General features: G+C 40.0%; 1 protein-coding gene across 1 annotated transcript in view; it reads left to right on the forward strand.

Annotated features, from left to right (window-relative positions):
* The first annotated feature begins 1043 nt into the window (after nucleotides 1-1043).
* STK31 (serine/threonine kinase 31) overlaps nucleotides 1044-19218 on the forward strand; it is a 41191-nt gene continuing 23016 nt past the window's right edge. Inside the window, exons 1-10 of the mRNA XM_063323902.1 lie at nucleotides 1044-1071; nucleotides 1174-1226; nucleotides 2661-2759; nucleotides 3738-3812; nucleotides 4567-4725; nucleotides 6441-6796; nucleotides 8688-8856; nucleotides 10853-10968; nucleotides 11840-11999; nucleotides 17645-17767. Coding sequence (XP_063179972.1) covers nucleotides 1044-1071; nucleotides 1174-1226; nucleotides 2661-2759; nucleotides 3738-3812; nucleotides 4567-4725; nucleotides 6441-6796; nucleotides 8688-8856; nucleotides 10853-10968; nucleotides 11840-11999; nucleotides 17645-17767 — 1338 coding nt within the window. The remainder of the gene's footprint in view (nucleotides 1072-1173; nucleotides 1227-2660; nucleotides 2760-3737; nucleotides 3813-4566; nucleotides 4726-6440; nucleotides 6797-8687; nucleotides 8857-10852; nucleotides 10969-11839; nucleotides 12000-17644; nucleotides 17768-19218) is intronic.

Raw genomic sequence — 19218 nt, forward strand, 5'->3', positions numbered from 1 at the left:
GAGAAGGACTTGGGGTGTTGGTGGATGAGAAGCTCAACATGAGCCGGCAACGTGTGCTCACAGCCCAGAAAGCCAACCACATCCTGGGCTGCATCAAAAGCAGCGTGGCCAGCAGGTCGAGGGAGGTGATCCTGCCCCTCTACTCCGCTCCGGTGAGACCCCACCTGGAGTACTGCATCCAGCTCTGGAGCCCCCAACATAAGAAGGGCATGGACCTGTTGGAATGGGTCCAGAGGAGGGCCATGATCAGAGGGCTGGAGCACATCTGCTATGAAGACAGGCTGAGAGAGTTGGGGTTGTTCAGCCTGGAGAAGAGAAGGCTCCAGGCAGACCTTATAGCAGCTTCCCAGTGTGTGAAGGGGCCCTACAAGAAAGCTGAGGAGGGACTTTTTACAAGGGCATGTAGCAATAGGAGGAGGGAGGGGTAATGGCTTCAAACTGGAAGAGGGTAGGTCGAGATGAGATATTAGGCAGAAATTCTTTACTGCGAGGATGCTGAGACGCTGGAACAGGTTGCCCAGACAAGGGGGCGCGGCTCGACCGTCGCCGCCCCGCGTCCCCCGCTGAGGGAGAGGAGAGGGCTGAAGCCCCGCCCGCGCGGCGGCAGCGCTGAGGGACCCGTCGGGCGCACGCGCAGAGCCGGCGGCGGGAGCACGTGCGGCTGCGGCGGGGCCCCTCGCCCGGAGCCGGCCCAAGCCGCCTGAGGTAGCGCCGGGCCGCGCCGCGCTGTTCGCGGGGAGGCCGGCAGCCGGCTGGAGTCTCCGGGCAGCGGGGTTGCCAGTCTTATGGCCCGCGTCCTGGCCTAAAAATAGTGTTTTTCACTAAAGGAATGGGTGTGTCTGCCTCGGCAGGGTGGAGGGCTGAGGAGAAGCGTGGGGGTGAGGTGATGGGGAGCAGGAGCCCGTGAAGGGTTTAAGGCAGGGACGGGTCGTGTGGGCCTGTGAGGCAGGTGGGTGTGCATGTGTGTAAACTCGCCACCCGAAAAATACCTTAGCGTCTCTATTTAACTATAGATATCTTGTAACGTTTTAGAATCTGTTGTCATGGATGGAGACACAGAGCATGACACAGGTAATGTGAGGCGGTCTTTTAAAAAAATAAGTCACCACGCAACCCATCATCTTAAATTAAGTCACATTTGAGAGTAATTCTTTTTCTTTCCCCTCCCTCAAGTTGAAGATGCTGTGGGCTGCCACGTTGAAGATGCTGTAACGTTTTGGGCGCAGGTGAATTCAAAGAACTATTTGATTTTGACTGAGGTGTTTAATCTTATCTTCTCTTCCCCCTCCCCCGGCGAGTTTCTATGGAATTGAGAGTAATTAATAGCATTTGATGTTGGGGGAAAAAAAAAGTTAATTTAGATTCCAGAATTGCAAATATTATGGTACCCTTTTTAACTGAAATCAGGTATTCTTTCTGAAATGGCAAAAAGAATTGTTCATCATCATTTGAATTGTAGTGGGGTTTTCTTGAATATTTTGTAGGCAAAAAAATTAATAATAGAGGGTTAAAATACTTGCTGTTGACTGAAGAATACTGTAGGAGGCAGCTGGAGCTCTCCTGGGGGTGAATCCCCTGCTCTCGAACAGCTGAGTGTCTGGGGCAGTTTCAATGAAGCTTGGCGTGGGGGTGGTTCAAAGATGCTAGGTCCTTTCAGGTTTTGTGTAGATGGGCAAGAGGAGTGAGGAAAATTAAAAAACCCCAAACAGTGAGTTGTTTTCATTAATGTGGGGGGTGCAGCAGGGAAAGGGGGAAATCTAGGAGTACCAAAGCTTGCCTTTTCTGTTTGGTCTGCTGGCTAACTGGTGTGTGCACATTAGTCAGCACCTGTGTAGCTTTGAGCCAGTTGTAGGAGCTGCTTTGCCAAGACCCCAGTAGGAAAGGAACTTGTGGAGGGGGACCAAGCTTTACTCATTCTCTTTATGGAATCACTTCTAATAAAGGGATTTTTAGATGTAATAGTCATAGGTAGTTCTGCTTTAGGTTCTTAACCTGGCATTCTGAGACTCAGTGTTTTATTTAATGTTGTAAGGTACAGAAGTTAGGAGTGTACTTATAAGGTTAGCAAAATGTTTAGTTGCACTAGTGTTTTCTTTCCTGCTCTGAGCTCTGGATCATTTCCTTTGAATTATGAGTAGAATGTTGTCTAATAAATGCTGTGTTACTGGAATTGACCCACTCTTACAGTGATTCAGATACCAAATTGTAACTGGAAAGGCTCTGCTTCTCTCAGCTGAACCAAAACCCAAGTCTTGCATGTAAAGAGAACAAGGGGTATGCCAGTGCTGTTGTCGCCTTGTATTAAGGAGAGAAAGAAAAAAGAACACCAAATACATAATAAAATTTGTGAAGAAGGATTAGTAAGTAAGATCTGCATACTGCTTACAGAACCTGGTAATTAAACTGTTAAAAATGTTCATTGCAAACTATTTCTCTGGGGTACGTTGCCTGCCCCTGATCTGTGTCATTAATTCTTGGAAGAAAATGAGAGCAGGCTTACGAGTGCAACTAAAATAATGAAGATTGAAAGCTTAAGGTGGGGCATTACTTGTCTCAACAGCAGTGCAACTGTTTTGATTTAATTTTTGGCTGTTATAACCCATCAACCATCTATTAAAAGTGACAGTTAATAACTCGTACCCTCTCTTCACAATTCCTAGAATGTCAGTAGATGTAATGACCTCTTGAAATTAAGTTGTGCGCTGGCAGAAGCTTGTCCTCAGGCTAATGCAGTTTTTGGCAAACCTGATTTTAGTAAGGTAAGTAGGTTGTGTATATGTGGAGTTTGTTTTTCACCTGAATGCAACCTGTGCAACCATTTTCTTAGGTGTTTTCTTGATCTTTCATTATGCTGTGAGTTATATTCTCTTCAGATCTCTTTAAGAACCACTAGCTTTCCTAAAGAAAACAATTTTTTTGTGTAAGCAAGTTTAAATCTTTCTGCACTTCAGACTTCAACTAAATTATGGAACCATAGTTTTTTTTCTAACGCTCAGGGAAAACTACAAGAAGGTAATATACAGAACGCTGAATTCTCTTTTGTTGTCCAGTATACATTATGGGTTATCTTTAACAAGAGAGCAACGCTTTCTCAGAGAAGCGATTCTTTGTAAGATTTTCCGTACTTCTTGAGATGGAGCAAAAACCTGTAATGTTAAATGCACTGAACAAAGTACTCTTAAGGAATTAACAAGGACATATTTAATAGCCGTTCTATGACAAGCATACGAAGAGTGATGGCAACTTCTGTTTTTGTGTGTGAACTACTGATGGATTACCACAAAGTAAGGTGTAAATAAAATGATTTGTCTGAACTGTTCGTGTGTACAGGTAAATGACCTATGTTCCCCTTGAAAAGGAAGAAAATGCAACAACAGCCAGCGCAGCATGTTTGTGGTGGGACTGGCCTGTTCCTTTGTCAAGCTTACTAAGCTGTCAGTGTCAATAAAATGTTGTAGCAACACATTAACAGCAAAGGCATGAGAGTGTGCTGCGTAAAATGCTGGTGCTTTTCTAGTTGCAAAATTTTGGTTTTGGAGTAAGAGTATTACGTTTTTGAAGCATTAGCATAGATTGTTATGAGAGATAGGATGTCAAATGCATTATTTTGTTTTCATGCTGTTGTGATAATTATAGGATAGTGTGAAAATAAGATTTGTAACGTATTACATACACCATTTTGAGATACGCTTATATTTTCAGAATGCTATTCTTGATCTTTTTTTCCTAATTTCCAGATTTATGGTGGGTGTTTTTCTGAAGATGGATGTTGGTACAGATGTATGGTACAGCAAGTGATCAGCAGTGAAAAGGCAGGAACAATTTTTTTTAAAGTCTTTAATTGTGTAGCAGTTCTACATGCAGGATGATAGGAAAAAATGCAACTCTCTCTTTTTGAAACTTGCTGTGTGATTGTATTTAAAAAGAGTGAATAGGCACATGGGACACAAATTCAGGTGACATGAAATTTTGAAAAATGCTGATGAAAAGACTAGCAAAACATGACATGCTTGCAAAATGCAAAGCATCGTATCTCTTTATCAAGAGATTCACAAGTGGTAGTTAATGTTGTTAAGCAATTTAATTTCACTTCTGAGTCGTGGAAATGGCAGCCTTGTGTGACGTGTTAGCAGTGATGCAAATGACCTGAAAGAGTTGTTAATCATCATTAGGTGACTGGTACAGGAGGCTAGTAGTTCCTGTTTAAAATTATAATTTCTAGACAGGATGGTTGGCATGGAAACATTAGGTTGCATATCTGTCCATTGAAGAAAGTCTTCTATATTGCTTCTTAATTGTAGCCGTTAGACGGGGGGAAAAATATGCCAGCAAAGATCTGTTTTGTTACTTAAAGTTTGCTGCTAAGCTTTTACACAGGTGCCAATGTAAGAGACTTCTCTAACTCTGCTCCTTCCTCTGAAGGGTGTCTAGTCTCAGTACGGACGATTCTGGTCTCTGCAACGTGCATGTGCGTTAAAATACTTATATTCTAATAGTCATCAGTGCATATTTCTGTAGAAGGTTTGTGTAACTTCTGTTGATTTGTGTTTTATATTATTGTTGCAGTGTCAGGTACTGTACATTGACTATGGAAATTCTGAGGTTCTGAATAGATCAGACATAGTTGAAATTCCACCAAACTTGCAATGTCCAAGCGTTGCCAAGAAGTACAGGCTCTGGGGACTGCAGATACCAACTGATCAGAACTTAAACATGTTTGATGAGGTGAGTAACAGATTTTCAAGCATTTAGATGTTAGGATCTGTAACAGATGCTGCCAAATATCAGCACAATGTCACCAGGAGGAGTCTTCTAAGAACTGGATGTTTAACTGTGAAGGCTGGGCATGCTGGGAAGGACTGTGTGATCTGTTGGCCTGAACGTACTCTAGAAACTAAAATGGTTTTGTCAAAAATGGTTCAGATTGTGCTGGGAGGTGATTTTTGGAGTATACTTTTGCCATCTTCAGAGCCTCAGGTCTATTTCTGACTGACCCGAGTTATTTCCATCACTGAGGAAACAAAGTACCTCTGTTTCTTTCCCTTCAGAGAGAAAAATACCCCCCTTAAGTCACAGAACTTGCCATAAATTCACTTCTGTCTGTAAGCTCCTCAAATGTCATGTGCCTAGATACTGTACAAACTTTTGATCAAGAGAGGGAGTGGCAGGTGAATGTGAGTGGTAGTAGGAACCCTGTCATCCCTGGCTGGCCATGACTGTTAAAGGCTCAGGAGCTGATGCCAACAGGACTGGTAAAAGCTTTGAGCCCTCTTGAGTGGCACTGGTGACTGTTCATCGAGTTTTACTAGTGGCAGTCTCCCTTTCAGGGACACCATTTGTTTTGCAGTCTTAATGGCATGCTTCTTCAAGGCTTGTCACTGGCACTGCCTGTGCTTCACCAGCTGGTGGCTTGGGAGCAGCAGTTGCTGGGGGAGGAGGCAGGAAGCGGCTGTCCTGCTTGCCTTGTCTATGCCTTTATCATTTAGGGGAGATATGGAGACCCCTTGTGTATGGTCTCGTCTCTGTGGTCCTACTGGCATTCTTAATGTGATTAATTACTTAAGACAGGTGAAAATCTCCATTCTCAATTGTCTGGGGTTTTGTTTTGTTTGTGTGGGGTGGTTGTGGGGGTTTTTTGGTGTGTATTTGTTTTTTAAAAACAGCTCTTGTTTCTTGAGGTAAAGCTTTATTTGCTTGCTCTGTGTAGCTTTTCTGCGCCCACCCCTTCCGTTCTTAACTTTCAGCAAAACCAGCTTGTTTTCAGAAGTGGTGGTGCAAAAAGAAAAAAAGATCCTGTTAATAAAAGATAACTTTCTCCCAGATGTCTTGAGTGCATTCCCCAGTCTTCCAGAGCTGTTTTTCTTTGATGTTACTGATGAAACTGATAGCTGACAATTCTCGCATTTCCTGATTTCTAAATGAGTAGTTTTAGTAAGGTAGATTTCCATAAGGTAGATACACATCGTAATTCATTTGTCGCTATGTTCTGTTTCAACTTCTGGACCACTTACTGAAAGGCTGTTAAACAAGGTAATAATTCAAGTATTTTTTAATATTATTTTATATAATACTGTTAAATAGTTGGTCTAGTATCCTCTAAAAGACTTGTATAACCCAGTTGCCAACTTCTGTTGAGAGTTGATGAGACTTTGGACTTCTGCTTATAAATGATACTGAATTCTGCAAAGCTGAACATCGAGGGAGAACTATTGGTGTTGAAGTCTAGTCTGGCATTGACAGTGATTAGATCAAGTACAGTTAGAGTTGTATAGACACAGCATTGTTTCAGAATAAATGTGTTAAGTATAAGCTTTGCCTGTGCAGCTCTTTGGGTTTTGGTCTTAAACATGTCCTCTTTTTCTTAGAAGAAAGGTGGCTGATTTCAGCTAAAAGTATTTAGAGTGTACAGTATGCAACTTAAGTGTATTTTTATTTTACAGGGGAAGAAGTTCTTGAGCAGCCTAGTTTTTGAAAAAGAAATAAAAATACGTCACAAAGGCAAGCATGAAGATGGTACCATTATTGCCCAGGCAGAATATGAAAAAATAGATATTGGAAAAGAGGTGGTCAAGGCAGGATTTGCTGAAAAATGCACATCTCCAGGAAATACTAAAGATGCAGAAGAAAGAAAAGCAGATGAAATGCAAAATCAGCATAGGAAGATAAAAGTTTCAGTTCCACTGGGGGTAAACAGGTCTGCACATGCACTGTACAGCATCCCAAGAAGGCGCTGTGACCAAGTAGCTGCCAGCACAAGGACTCAGAATTTTACCGGAAACTCTGTGTTTGCCCCAAAGTAAGGCAGCGGGGATGTCACAGAAAACTTTGTGTGTGATGTATTGTATGATCTAATTAGCTTACTTGCTGGGATGTGGGTATATGAGAAGATGGAGGGGGAAGCGAGTGTCTAAAATACAAAGTTCAGTTTCTGTCTGTCCTGCATCAAGTAATACTGGTACTCCGTGGAGGGGAAGTATATGTGAATCTGTGTGTGTGTATTTGTGCAGGCTGTGGTGAGGGGAATTGGGACATAAATCTCTAAAAAACCTGTTCGCTAGTGGTGTTGCTGGTTGGATAGCTTGTTCTTCCTCCTGCAAGATTTTGAAAAAGCAGCAAGAGGTAGCAGCTAGTAAGCAGAGGAGGAGATACCATAAGGCTTAGTTGAAAGCAGAGGTTGCAGGACATCAGGCCTGTAGCACATTTTGCAGTGATAGGCAATGCAATAATGTTTGTTTTAGCATCTCTGTAATTTCCATTGGCTTGTCCTTAAGACTTTTTGTATCTATCCCCTATTTATTTACCTCCATTAAAAACTCACTGGGCACAAATGTAGAGTGTAAAAGTACCCTTATGTATCAGGACAAACATATTTTGATGATTTATTTGTCTAGGAATGTAACAATGTGTGCTTATAAGAAATAAAGCCAGCAATCATAGTTTTAGAGGGAAAACTTTAGGGGACAACGGTGTCTCTGCAACTTATAATTACATAGACAAGAGGTAGTGGTAAGTTGGCATTTACAGTTGTTGTCAGAAATCTTTTTAAAGAGACTTTTCCTACAGTTGCTAGGATTGCCATGGCAACAGGCTGCTGAGAAAAATGTTTGTGGGTGGGAAAGATGGTACTTGGCATTCAGAAAGTTGAGATGGTGTAAGAAGGAATGTTCTCCAAAAAAACTTGTTTAGAATTTGCTAATGTTCCATAATTTGAGCTTCTAGAACATTTTAATGAATCACCTGAAGGCGCGCCCTTCCACATACTAGCATGGTATCCAAATCTGTTTTACAATTAGATCATTTAGGCAAGTCTATGCTGTTAACAAATACTAATATGAGAGGTGCTCTTCAAAAAAGTCTAAATTTATAGTAAAGTGCCTCATCCTGAATTATTTTGATACTCTGATCTGCCCTGTTTTCTGAGTTGGAGATATGCTGTGAATCTGATTTTAAAAAAGAAATAGCTTTTTTTTTGTGTGTGGCATGTGGTTGAGATACTTTTTTGTACAAAGCTCTCCTGACTGGCCTGAGTAGCTGGCAGCTAGTGGATCGTCTGTTTCATTTCTGTGTGTTCTGGTGTCCTTTAACTTCTTGCACATCACAGGCATTTTTGGGGTGGTATGCCTGCGAAGGAAATTGAGAAAGAAAGAAGCTAAGATGTAACCAAAGCCATGCAGGTGAGGATGAAGTTGATGTGAGGTCTAGTGGAGCTTTAATACCGTACAGTACTGTCACAGTACTCTGAGACAGATGGCTTCACATCACTCTTCGTTATAAAAATAACTATTAGGGTGTAGTTCCAAAACACTAACCTGGAAGTGCTTTGTCTTATTTAGTAGGTAGAAGATCTGAATTACAGTGGTCTTTGGCTTTTCTGGGTCTGCACTGTGGTATCGTAAGATGTTTTTTGGACGTGAAAGACTTTTGAGTTAGTGACAGTGAAAACATATCAAGTTTTTCTTCAAATGATGTATTTTTTTCCTCCATGTTGTGCAACAGTCTTTGTAAAGAGTGGTGTGGAGAGGGATACAGATTGAAGAAGTAAAGCATGATTGTGCAGGTGCTTCTGTAGACTTTTTGATGTGGTGTTCTGTGGTCATTACTGAAATTACAATAGCATGAAAGAATGCACATTGTGTTTTGTTGGGTTTCTTTTTTTTTAATTAATTCCTCTTCATTAATTTTAAAAGGGAAAAAATGCTAGCTTCTACCTCAGTGCCAGACAGCAGGTTCGCACAAATAAGACCAGATCAGAAACTGTCTGAAGATAATGAAGTTCTCAGAAGGGAGAACATAAATCTCTTGCAGACGCAGAAGGAACTAGAACTGAAGGTTCAGCAGCTGAAGCGTGAACTTCAGGTATGTGGAAATACGAAGAGGATGCATCTCTCCTCATTGCAAGTGTTCCTGACAATGCTTCCGTCTTACTGTTTCATCATACTGTGGTTCAGCTGTGTGCTGTTGTTTGGAATACAGAAGGATTAAACTGGTTGAGTGACGACTTGTCTTGCCCTGGTGCAGGGAGGTGCTGTCAGTGTGCGTCAGCAGACATTTTGCAGTCCAGGTTGGACCCTAGCTCCCCTTGGTGTGTGTACTGGCTTGCCACCGCGCTTGATGATGCAGCTGCTGGTTTGGATGTAGGTGTTCAGTATGAACGTTGCACTTTGTGATTAAAAATGTGCTTTGTGTATAAGGATGTAATCTTTGCCTTTTTTTCCGCTCACTTAAGGGGAAAAACAGCTTTCTGTGTGTGGGGCTGAAAATTCCTAAGCATCACAGAATCACAGCAGCTGTGGGATATTAGAACTGGATAAAAATTAGTTCCTCAATTGCTGCTTAATAGAAATGATGCTTATATGTCTTTCCAGGGGAAGTTCCTAGCGCTATCTGAGAAGCACAGTACTTAGTAATAGTTACTGATAGGCTTAAAAATGCTGCAAATGGTTTTAAGTGTGATAAACAGCAGTGGTAAGAAGAGATTGTGTGAAAAAATGTTATATTTGCATGAATTCAGAAAAACGTTGTGCAAACTCTTATCTCTACATATACAAAAGGAAAAGCTACTGTTGTGTAAATCCCTTTGACACCTCCAAACTTGAACTTGTGCACAGCTGTTTCCTTTTTCTTTCTTGTGGAATAAAACTACTCATAACCAGCTGTGCTATTCAGTTACCTCTACCTAGAACACCTGTGTTTCTACATGTACAAACCTGTCAGTGCACAGATTCTCCATCAACTGAAGATACAATGTTTGTACACTTCTATGCAAACTGAATTAACAAGCAACTGAATACCTGTCTGCAGCTAAGAAAAAATACTTGAATGCAAGGAATTCTTAGAAGCATTTCTTATCTATAGTCTGATGATTTCTTTAAAAAAAACCTGTTTTCTGCAAGTTTTAATTACTTTTTGTGTTGAATGCAAGTAAACTGCTTTAAAAGAAAGGGTTGGGGGTGTTCCTTTTAAGTAAGAAAATAATTTGCTCCCTGCTAAAACCACTGTGGTAGGCAATGACCTGTTTTAGAAGGGTGATGCGTGGTGGTGGCTTTGAGGGGTACTTAAACACCCTGCAGTCATGAGACATCATGCCCATCTGCAAATACAAAACTATTTAAACCGTTCTGTGTTTGATTTTTATTTTTTTTTAAACACAATACGTAGCGAGTCTGAAAGGCTCACAACTTTTAAAGACTGTGTTTCATTACTTGAAGTGGAATTTATAAAAGCATCTCTGTTGTATGAGAGCAAGAGCTTTTAAATTTAGGTTGCCCCTTGAGGAATATAGCCTGATGTGGTGTACAGGCTTGTTTTGGGTCAAGAATATTCCTTGTTTTGTCTTGAAGATATTCCTTGTTTATTTTGTCTTGAAAATATTCCTTGTAGGAAGGTCAGGATGGTTGTACGTACCGCAAGAGCTCTTGTCTTGCTGCACCCCTTTGAGTTGTGGTAGTGATAAGAGAAAGGAGTTTAATGAGGTCCTGGACTTACATTTCCCTGAATTTTTCAGCAAGGAAAGAAAAAAATACCACGTTGTCTGAAGACTTGTTAGCAAATGGGGAGTAATTGAAGAAATACAATTGAATACATCACTACTGAAATGAGGGGAAGGAAGTGAACCATTAACCTTTAAGAAGCTATTAACAAAATGCCTAGAAAGACATACAAACCAATGAGAATAGTTTTATTTTCTTTAAGTGTTTAGAGGAGGGCCAGCTCTGTGTATGTGTGTGTTGGTCTCTAGTTTTCAAAAGTCTAAATTATGGTCTGCATGTTAGTAACTCTGTCTGTTGTGAATATTGATCTATCTTTGCCTCTCTTTGTTGAAACACTGCTCCGAAAATGATAAATAATTCAGAGCGAGAAGGAAGCATCCATGAAAACTGCTAGAAATTTTGAGGAAACTCTGCATAATTACATTGGAACAAAAATGAGAAATTTGGCTGCTAAGGTGAAGGCATTGAAAGAAGTTAGGTATGTATTTTTTTTCTAAAATAGTACCACTTATCATTGCCCTGTTTATCTCTTGAAGTCATGTATGCTTTTTTATTTCCCAAAAGTTTTGTTTTGTTATTTTTTTAAGAAAAATGTAGTGTTGTATACAGAGGGGAGTACTTCCCAAAAGCAAGGCTGAAACCTGAGCTTTTTGGAAGCTTACATTGGAATTTGCTTTGCCTGCTTCTCAGTGTTTATTAGATTACTTTGATTCACTTCTGTTCCCTTACCATAGCTTTTGCAAGAAGAGCTTTCAATTCCATCTTCAAGGAGGATGCTAATTAGTAAATGCAGCTAGTTGTTAAAAGCACCTGGGCAGTTGGAGTTCTTTGGGTGTCCGTATTGCTGAGAGAGGCGTATTTCTTTTTAGCCCAAATTTCCCTTCTAGTTTAAAACTAGAAGTTTTAAAGTCTCGTTTAAAACTTTTAAAAAAGACGGGACAAAACTTCAGTGGGAAGAAGACTTGAAATAGAAATGACCATCAGCTCCTTTAAGAAGGAATATATATATTGATGTTTGTGTTCATGAAAGATGAGTAAAAAAAAAATACCAAGAGAGAAAATAGGACAAAAGGGAAATTAAAAGCAGGAGTGAATTTCCATGTACAACCTCATCAATACTTAGATGTAATGAATGTATTCTTGGTCCTTCGTCAAAAAAAGATTTAACAGCTGAATGAGAAAAATTGCTGCTGCTATGTTTTGAAAGAAAGTAGGTCATTAACGCGGCAGGTGCTATCTCAAAATTTGTATGTTCTAAGGGGTCTGAATAACATTGATTTTTAAACTGTTTAAGTTCTGGGGGAAAAGAAAAACAACTGGTAAAATGTTATTTCCTCCTTACAACTTAGACAGACAAATAAGAACAGTCGTTTTAGGGAGCAGCTCTCGGAATCCATAATAGTAGTTACAGAAGGATGTCTCACTGTTCCGTGTTCATTGGAGAAATTGCAGAAGGTTTGGACGGAGTATGACTTGGCTCAAGAGAGAATTCGGCTATGCAGAAATGTGGTAGGTTGGAATTATTTTTTTTCTCAAGAGCTATACTTTAACAGTTATTGACAGAGTATTTAGTCTTATAAGCGTAGCTGAATAGCATGAGCGCAGCGTGGAAACATCTGTCCTTTACTAGATAATGTTGGAGGCTTTGCTGCCTTTGCCACAACTGATGTTTATTTTTTTTGTGAATTTTATTATTGTGAAGCGTTATTTTTTGTGTTAGACTTTTTGATGCCCTTGATTTTGTAAAGAAGCATAAGGAAGTTAGAACATGATAGCTAAAATGTTTCTGTTCTGTAAGAGTTAGAAACCGTTTCAGCTGTGCAGCTGCAGTATCTGTATTTAAAACCTTTTGTTAAAGCAGCATGCCACTACTTGGTATGTGCTTCTCTTGTTGTTGGGGAGGTGTAGGTAGAGGGGTATGCAAGTACGCCTCTATAGAAAGATGGACTTGTATAGAGGAAAGCTGCCACCTAGTGTAACTTCTCTGCAACCACAGATCTGAAAAAGCCTGCCTGGGGACAGAGGCATGGCAGTGTTGGTAAGGATGGTTGTCTACTGCGACCTCGTGTGCAGCGATACTGCTTTTGGGAACGGGAAGGTTCCCTGGTCTGTGGCAGGCATTGTGGTACAGGAGGGAAGGGATGGTAGTTGTGCATCTGGGAGAATGACAGCACATGTGTTGTGACCATTTTCAAGTATAACATTTTTAATGTGTTTACTTAAGAAGTGTTGCTGTGTTACACTGAATTTAGCAGCTTATGAAACGGACTAGAAAATAACGAGCCATGAGGAGAACCCAAGTAAGCTCTGTTGCTGCTTGTGCAGGGAAAATATTTAAAAAAGTATTAAAATATCTATGGCATGGCATACATTTGATTGCTGTAGGTGAAAATAAATAGTTTTTAATAAATAAAAGACAATCAAATGTTTAAACTTTACAACATTAAGATAAACATTAATAAGCAGATGACATTTTAGTGTTGCATCTTGTATAGGGGAGCAGTGTGTAGAAGAATAGCTAGACTGAGAGGTACCCAGGAGCCAGGGCTGCTTAGGGATTCACTTGCATAAGCTTTAACTTTCCTTGAGTGAATTCCCGATCACATGTGAAATAGTAGCAGTTGCAATTTTCTGGACATTACATAGGATGGCTGAGCTCAGGTGGGCCTGTAAGCCTTCTTGAATAACAGCAGACAAGTTGTTCTCCATTTGCTGCAAAGCCATCTTAGAATTTGTTTTTGCCCCCCTTGTCTAGTTTTGCATTAACTCAGTACGGCCAGGTATAGAGGGAAAGAAGACCCTTAACGTGGAGAAGAGTTGGGACAGATGCACATATGGTGGCGTGACTGGGGAATCTCAAAGTGTTTTTTTTAATAGAGGTGGTGATTGCTTTGGTTTCATTCATGTAGTAGTGTGTGTGCGCTGTTGGGTTTTTGCGCTGTTGGGTTTTTGCGCTGTTGGGTTTTTGCGCTGTTGGGTTTTTGCGCTGTTGGGTTTTTGCGCTGTTGGGTTTTTGCGCTGTTGGGTTTTTGCGCTGTTGGGTTTTTGCGCTGTTGGGTTTTTGCGCTGTTGGGTTTTTGCGCTGTTGGGTTTTTTCTGAGCTGCAAACCCCAGCAAGCAGCATTCTTCCATGAGAAACATCATGAAAAAAGGTTCCATTCTTGAAGAGTCCTTGAGGTTTTTCTGATGTACTAATTTATTGGAGTACGTTAGACAGTCTGGATGTTGACACCTGTTTCAGTTGTGAATGGCTAACAATGAAGTCATGCCTGCATGATGCATTGTAGTGTGTTACACTGCCAAAATATTTGAAATACTGTTGAAATGAGCTTGCAGCACTATGCTGCTTCTGGCAGCTCCACGTGTTTGTGTAGCCCTCTGTTTTGTGTTGACATGTGGCCTGAAAACTATTTTTCTTCCAAAATCAACACCACCTCCTGTCCCCCCCTGCCCATTCTGACATTGTTCCTGGTTGCTTAAGCTTAGGTGTAAATGAATGGTGAAGTGAAATCTTATGACTTCTCAAGAGTGCGCGGTTGTAAAAAAAAAAATATATATATAAAAAAATCCTGCTATCTGAAGAGGGGAAGTTGTAATGGTAGTGTCACTGATATTTTAAACAGGGAAAAATAAAGACAATGTGTAGATGTCAGGTATCCTCTAGAGTGCATGAGTGCTGCAAAGGGTATGCAAGTGGGAATGTGTGTGGAATTGTAGAGCTCCCTGAAGAATTAATTTACTTTTCAAGATGAAGTGGTAGCAGCTGGAAGCAGGACATCTCATGACTCTTCTGGAATTTGTCTTAAGTATTTTGAAGACTTTGGTAGGTGAAAGGTAAAGAACAAAAGTTTTGGTTGCATCATGCTAGAGCTATGGTACCAAAAGGTTGTCCTGTTTTAATGCGCAGTGTAGTGCCTTATCTTTTTTTCTCCCCTGAGAATCATTTTGATTTTTAAATACCTATTTTATGTGCTGTAATGTGCCACAGGATCTTGTCTACTGTATTTTCAAATACAGGAAGTGTCCAGGATGCACACAGTGAAACGGTGTGCTTGTTATTCTGCCTGTCATCCCTACTTAAATGATACTGGCTGTAGATAGGCTAACAAATATTTTTAATAGTGCAACTGAGTATGTTGATGTCACAAACTTTTCTTGCTCGGTTAATATGAGGTACGTGTAAATCCAGTGTGCAGGATGCCCAGTGATCCCAAACAGATGGATGAAATAGCTGGCTATTAAACTGTAACAGACTGTTTAACTCTGTTTGCTTAATCTGTCAACCTAGTGTTATAGATTGTGGCCCAATAATTGACAGGAACCAGTCCAATTAATCAAATTAGTTTATTAAGCAAGCGGCAGCAAGCAAAACAGCGCTGGGCGGCCGGGGAGTCTTTGCTCCGCCAATGGCGCACACCCACTTCCCGAAAGTAGCTGATTATATACTATTCTGGTTCCCGTATATGTGTCAATCCTGGTATATTCTGTGTCTGAGCGACGTGTTGCTAGGGGGTCGGTCTTGTCCCGCCTCCTGGTGGTCGTGAGGCTGAAGGCTCCTCATCTTTATCGGTGTCCTTGGGGTGACTCTTTTCAGCTTATCGCACAACTTAGCTCTTCCCTTTGAAGTGTTAAAGCACACCAGATGTCTGTGATTTAGGCATTGAGGTGTCAAAGCGCACCAGATAGCACACTGGATGCCTATGATTTAGGCCTTGAGGTGTCAAAGGCACCAGGTAGCACACCGGATGCCTGCGATTTAAGTATGTGAAGAGTCGAAACATTGTAATTTTTCACCAGCCTTTAAGAAAGCCTGATTTGATTAACAAACATGATTTTATTTATTACACTATCTGTCAAAATTGGATTTACTAAGTTAAATCTTGCTATTCAGTTGCTTAAGCAATGTGCTCTTCCTTTAACCTCCCTAGAGTGCTGGTGCCCTCTCTCACTGTCACAAGCCTCATTTGTTTGTACGCCCTTGGGAGTGAACATCTTGTCTTGCTTTGGGGAAACTTAATGCATCTTAAAGAGATATCACAGGTGTGAGTAAACCCAATAAGTTTGAGTGCAAAGTAAATGGCATTATTTAATTTTAAGCTTCCATAGTTGGTATATGCTGGTTTAACTGGGTCTGTCCTGGATACTGTCCCAAAAATGAAGGTGGGCCACTGGAGCATTTCTTCTTAATAAGGTATTTATGTAACGTATATCTTGGAAACATAAGAAGATAAGCAGTGAACTGAAGTAGTACTGGGGCATGGTGTGTATGAAAATAACAAAGGTGATTCTTTTGTAATGGTAATGCTTAAAAATATATTCAAAACTAATTGTAGAATTTGATGTAAATTCTGTGTCCAAATAGGAAGGTAGTGGTGCTGGTCGCTTAACTAGCTCTCCTATGAAATGTGACTGAGAGGATGGCAGCTTTACAGATGAAAAAAGAGGGATAATTACAAGTTACTGTGATTGCAATGTAGGCAGATACTCATAGCAATAGGGTGTAATACAAACTCTGGCTTTTCAGACATTGTAGCTAGTGTTGTAAGGATGTGTTGCTTAATTTATGATTTTGAGTTAGAAACTTATTAGAGACTGTAGTGTACATATTCAGCATTTTTAGTGGGAATGATGGAAAAATAATCACACCAGTGTTTAAAAAAGGGGAACTCATTGCTCATTAAAAAAAGTGGGTAAGGGTGGCATAAATAGAGAAGCTTAATGACGGTGCTGGTGCCAGAGATAAGTTTTAGCTATCCCATATACTTACATCTTTGTAAAGCAGACTATTAAGATACTGCCTGTGTACTTAATGCGCTCTGAATTTATTGTTATTTCACAGGCATTATCTGATCCATGAACTGTTGAATGTATGCAATTAAATGGCAGACATTGGAAGGAGACTTGTCTCGTGGGTCCTGAGCTGTCTGTTGAGTTCCTGGATTATCATTTTGTCATGTGTAGACTGTTAAATTTACTCTAGTGCTTGAACGGTTATTAATTGGAGTTTGGTTGCCTGGTTGAATTTTCTGCTACATTAAGTCTCTACTGCTCTAGTTTTTGAAGTAATATTCCGCAGAAATCTTGTCTTAAAAAGGAATAAAGACCCCTTGTCATAAAGAACACTTTTCATGCAGTGTGTTACAGTATTCTTTTACAAACTAGCTCCTGTCTTATGCAGGAAAAACAGCAGGAAGTCTGTAAAAATTGGATGTGTTTTTGGTCACCAGAGATGCCTAAGAAGTGCAGAAGTGCCTATTAAATCTTTCTGTTGTTGTTGTTTCATGTTTTTAAGTGCTGAAGCAATATGTTGTGTTCACCTATAGTAGAACTTAATCCACTGATTTTTATTATCCAGCCCACTAATGTCTGGCTAAATTACAACATCTGTTCAATTGCTAATCGATGTTCCAAAGCAGTGTATGCTGCAGTTTGGGATTTTATTTTTAGTTCGAGTTGTCCATCTTTCAATTTCCAGCCACCGGATCTCATTCTGCCCTTGCTTGTTACAGGGAAAAGGTTTCTAGTCTATCTTCTGTGGATACAAACTCCTAATTAAGTCAATTTCTAAGCTTTCACTTGGTAAATCAAATTTAAAAACACTGAGAACCTGTGTTTGTGTAGACATATTTATATTACAGATATATTCATATTATATATTACTTGTTAGTAGGAAGTGTTCATTTAACTGTTCTTTGGCTCCGTGTGAAACTGGGATTAGTGTCATGGTTAACTCTTCTATTGGTTTCTGTTTCTTTATTCATTGCTTTCCACACTAGATTTTCCAAATCTTTACAGCAAGTCTGTAAAGCTGCAGTTTGGTCTTCCATGTTCATATATGTTTTCCTATTTCTGCAGGGCAATGAGGACATTTTATGTTTACAGTAGCAATTAGGAATTCCTACTGTTATCAACAGTCATGCAGAAACTGTTTCTTTAGTTGTCTGATAATGTAGTCATATTTTTGCACTGTAAAGAATGTTGTATTTGTGCAAGGTGGTCATGTCGTAGGAGTAGAGGTTAAAAACAAAATTTGCTTTTTCACTCATTCCTAGTCAGGCATGTATTGTACTAATCATACTTTGAGGGATTAATGCTTTTTTGTATCACTTCCTGCATGTGTGGCATTTGGGTGACTTGCTTTTTCTTCTGCGTAGGATGAAATAGATGAATTGATTGCCAAGAGAGATGAGGTGCAGCAGAACTTGTATTCATCAGTGGAAGAATTAATTTTGGAAGTGGATCAACTGCCCCTCTCTGAGCGCTCAAGAACATTACAGGTAAGGAGGCTGCTTTAATTGGTATTGATTCCGAAACACTGAGAACCTGTGGAGAAACCTGTGTTTCTTAATGTTAAATGTTATATAGTTGGAGACCTCGACAGCAGCAGATGAAGCTTTAGATAACACTTCTGAGTTAAGTTGTACATTTGACACCTGTAGTTCTCAGTGTTACTTAGGTCTCCTTGATGTTTTGTTTCTAGAGGCAAATTACCTAGATCCTGGATTTGAGCAACAGCTTTTCTCTTATGGTACTGTGTTTGGTGACTAACAAGACTTCATAAAGCACAGAATATTTATTAGGAGGCAGGTGTTAATGAGAGAACCTACAATTAAAAAGTCACTGCAATTTGCAGGATAACTGCATTGAATTTTATGGTTGGATTAGACACTTTCCTAGCCTTTTCCGTTAAGGTGGCTGTATAGTTTGGACCAGTGTAGCAAAGTCTAAAATGTTTTAAGCTTTTTTTTTTTTAAGGTGAGAGTGAAATGCTACAGAAGCACGTGTTTATACCAAGAGTCTCTCTCCCTCCCAGCCAGCCTAACAACAGAAAGTGGTGAACTAGATGGCGAAATAGCCTTACTGCAGAGGCAGTAAGAACTTTTGAAGAGGACTTTACCAGTAGAAACACCAAGCTGGTGCTTCTGGCCTTTGCTGTTAGAAACAGTGTCTTTTCTTCTTCAGAAATATTAAATTTTTTTTGTTTTGACTGTGAAAGTGTTTATGGAGAAGGGAAAAAGGTTGGCAATAGTTTGACAGCTTGTCATGATTACAGGCTGCATGTAAGTTTGTCTAAGATTGGAACAGCATTAATAAATTGAAGCATTCACATTTTCATGGAATTAATTACTCACTTTCTAGTGGAATTATTTTTCAATGCCATTCAAAAAAATGTTTTGATACACTTATTTTTTGATTCTAGTCTGACATGCGGATTGGTGTCTAAGTAGAAAAGATATTGGATGGGTAGCATTTCATGGCTTTCTGTTACTGGAGGCCCTGTGTGGTTCCTGCTTCTTCAGACAGAGGGAAGTTGTGGTGTGTAGTTGTACAGGGCATTTACATTTTGTGGGGTTTTTTTTTGGTGTATGTTTTAAGGTTATGCTGTGTTAATCCACTAGGTGGTAGGCATTAAGCATCTTCTAGATGGTTGTACTGCAGTGAAATTTTAATAGTTTTTTGAAAACATTTGAAGGGGTACTGAATGCTCCTAGGTGTGTTAAGTGAATTCTGTGCTTTAGCTTAAGTGTGTTGATGGTCCTCTCTTGTATTAGGAGCTAGAAGATCAAAATAGTTTTCCCAAGTAGGAAAACAGAAATAAGTTTTTACCAAATAACAGGGAGAACCTTGGCTGCAGTTTCATAGAGCTGAAGGAGGTCATTCTGTGCTTTTCTAGAGAAACAAGTATTTTTCCAATGTGTCTCAGAAGAACAGGAGCTTGCGAGCTAAT

This window comes from Chroicocephalus ridibundus, chromosome 2, assembly GCF_963924245.1.
Source record: "Chroicocephalus ridibundus chromosome 2, bChrRid1.1, whole genome shotgun sequence".
Classification (NCBI taxonomy): domain Eukaryota; kingdom Metazoa; phylum Chordata; class Aves; order Charadriiformes; family Laridae; genus Chroicocephalus; species Chroicocephalus ridibundus.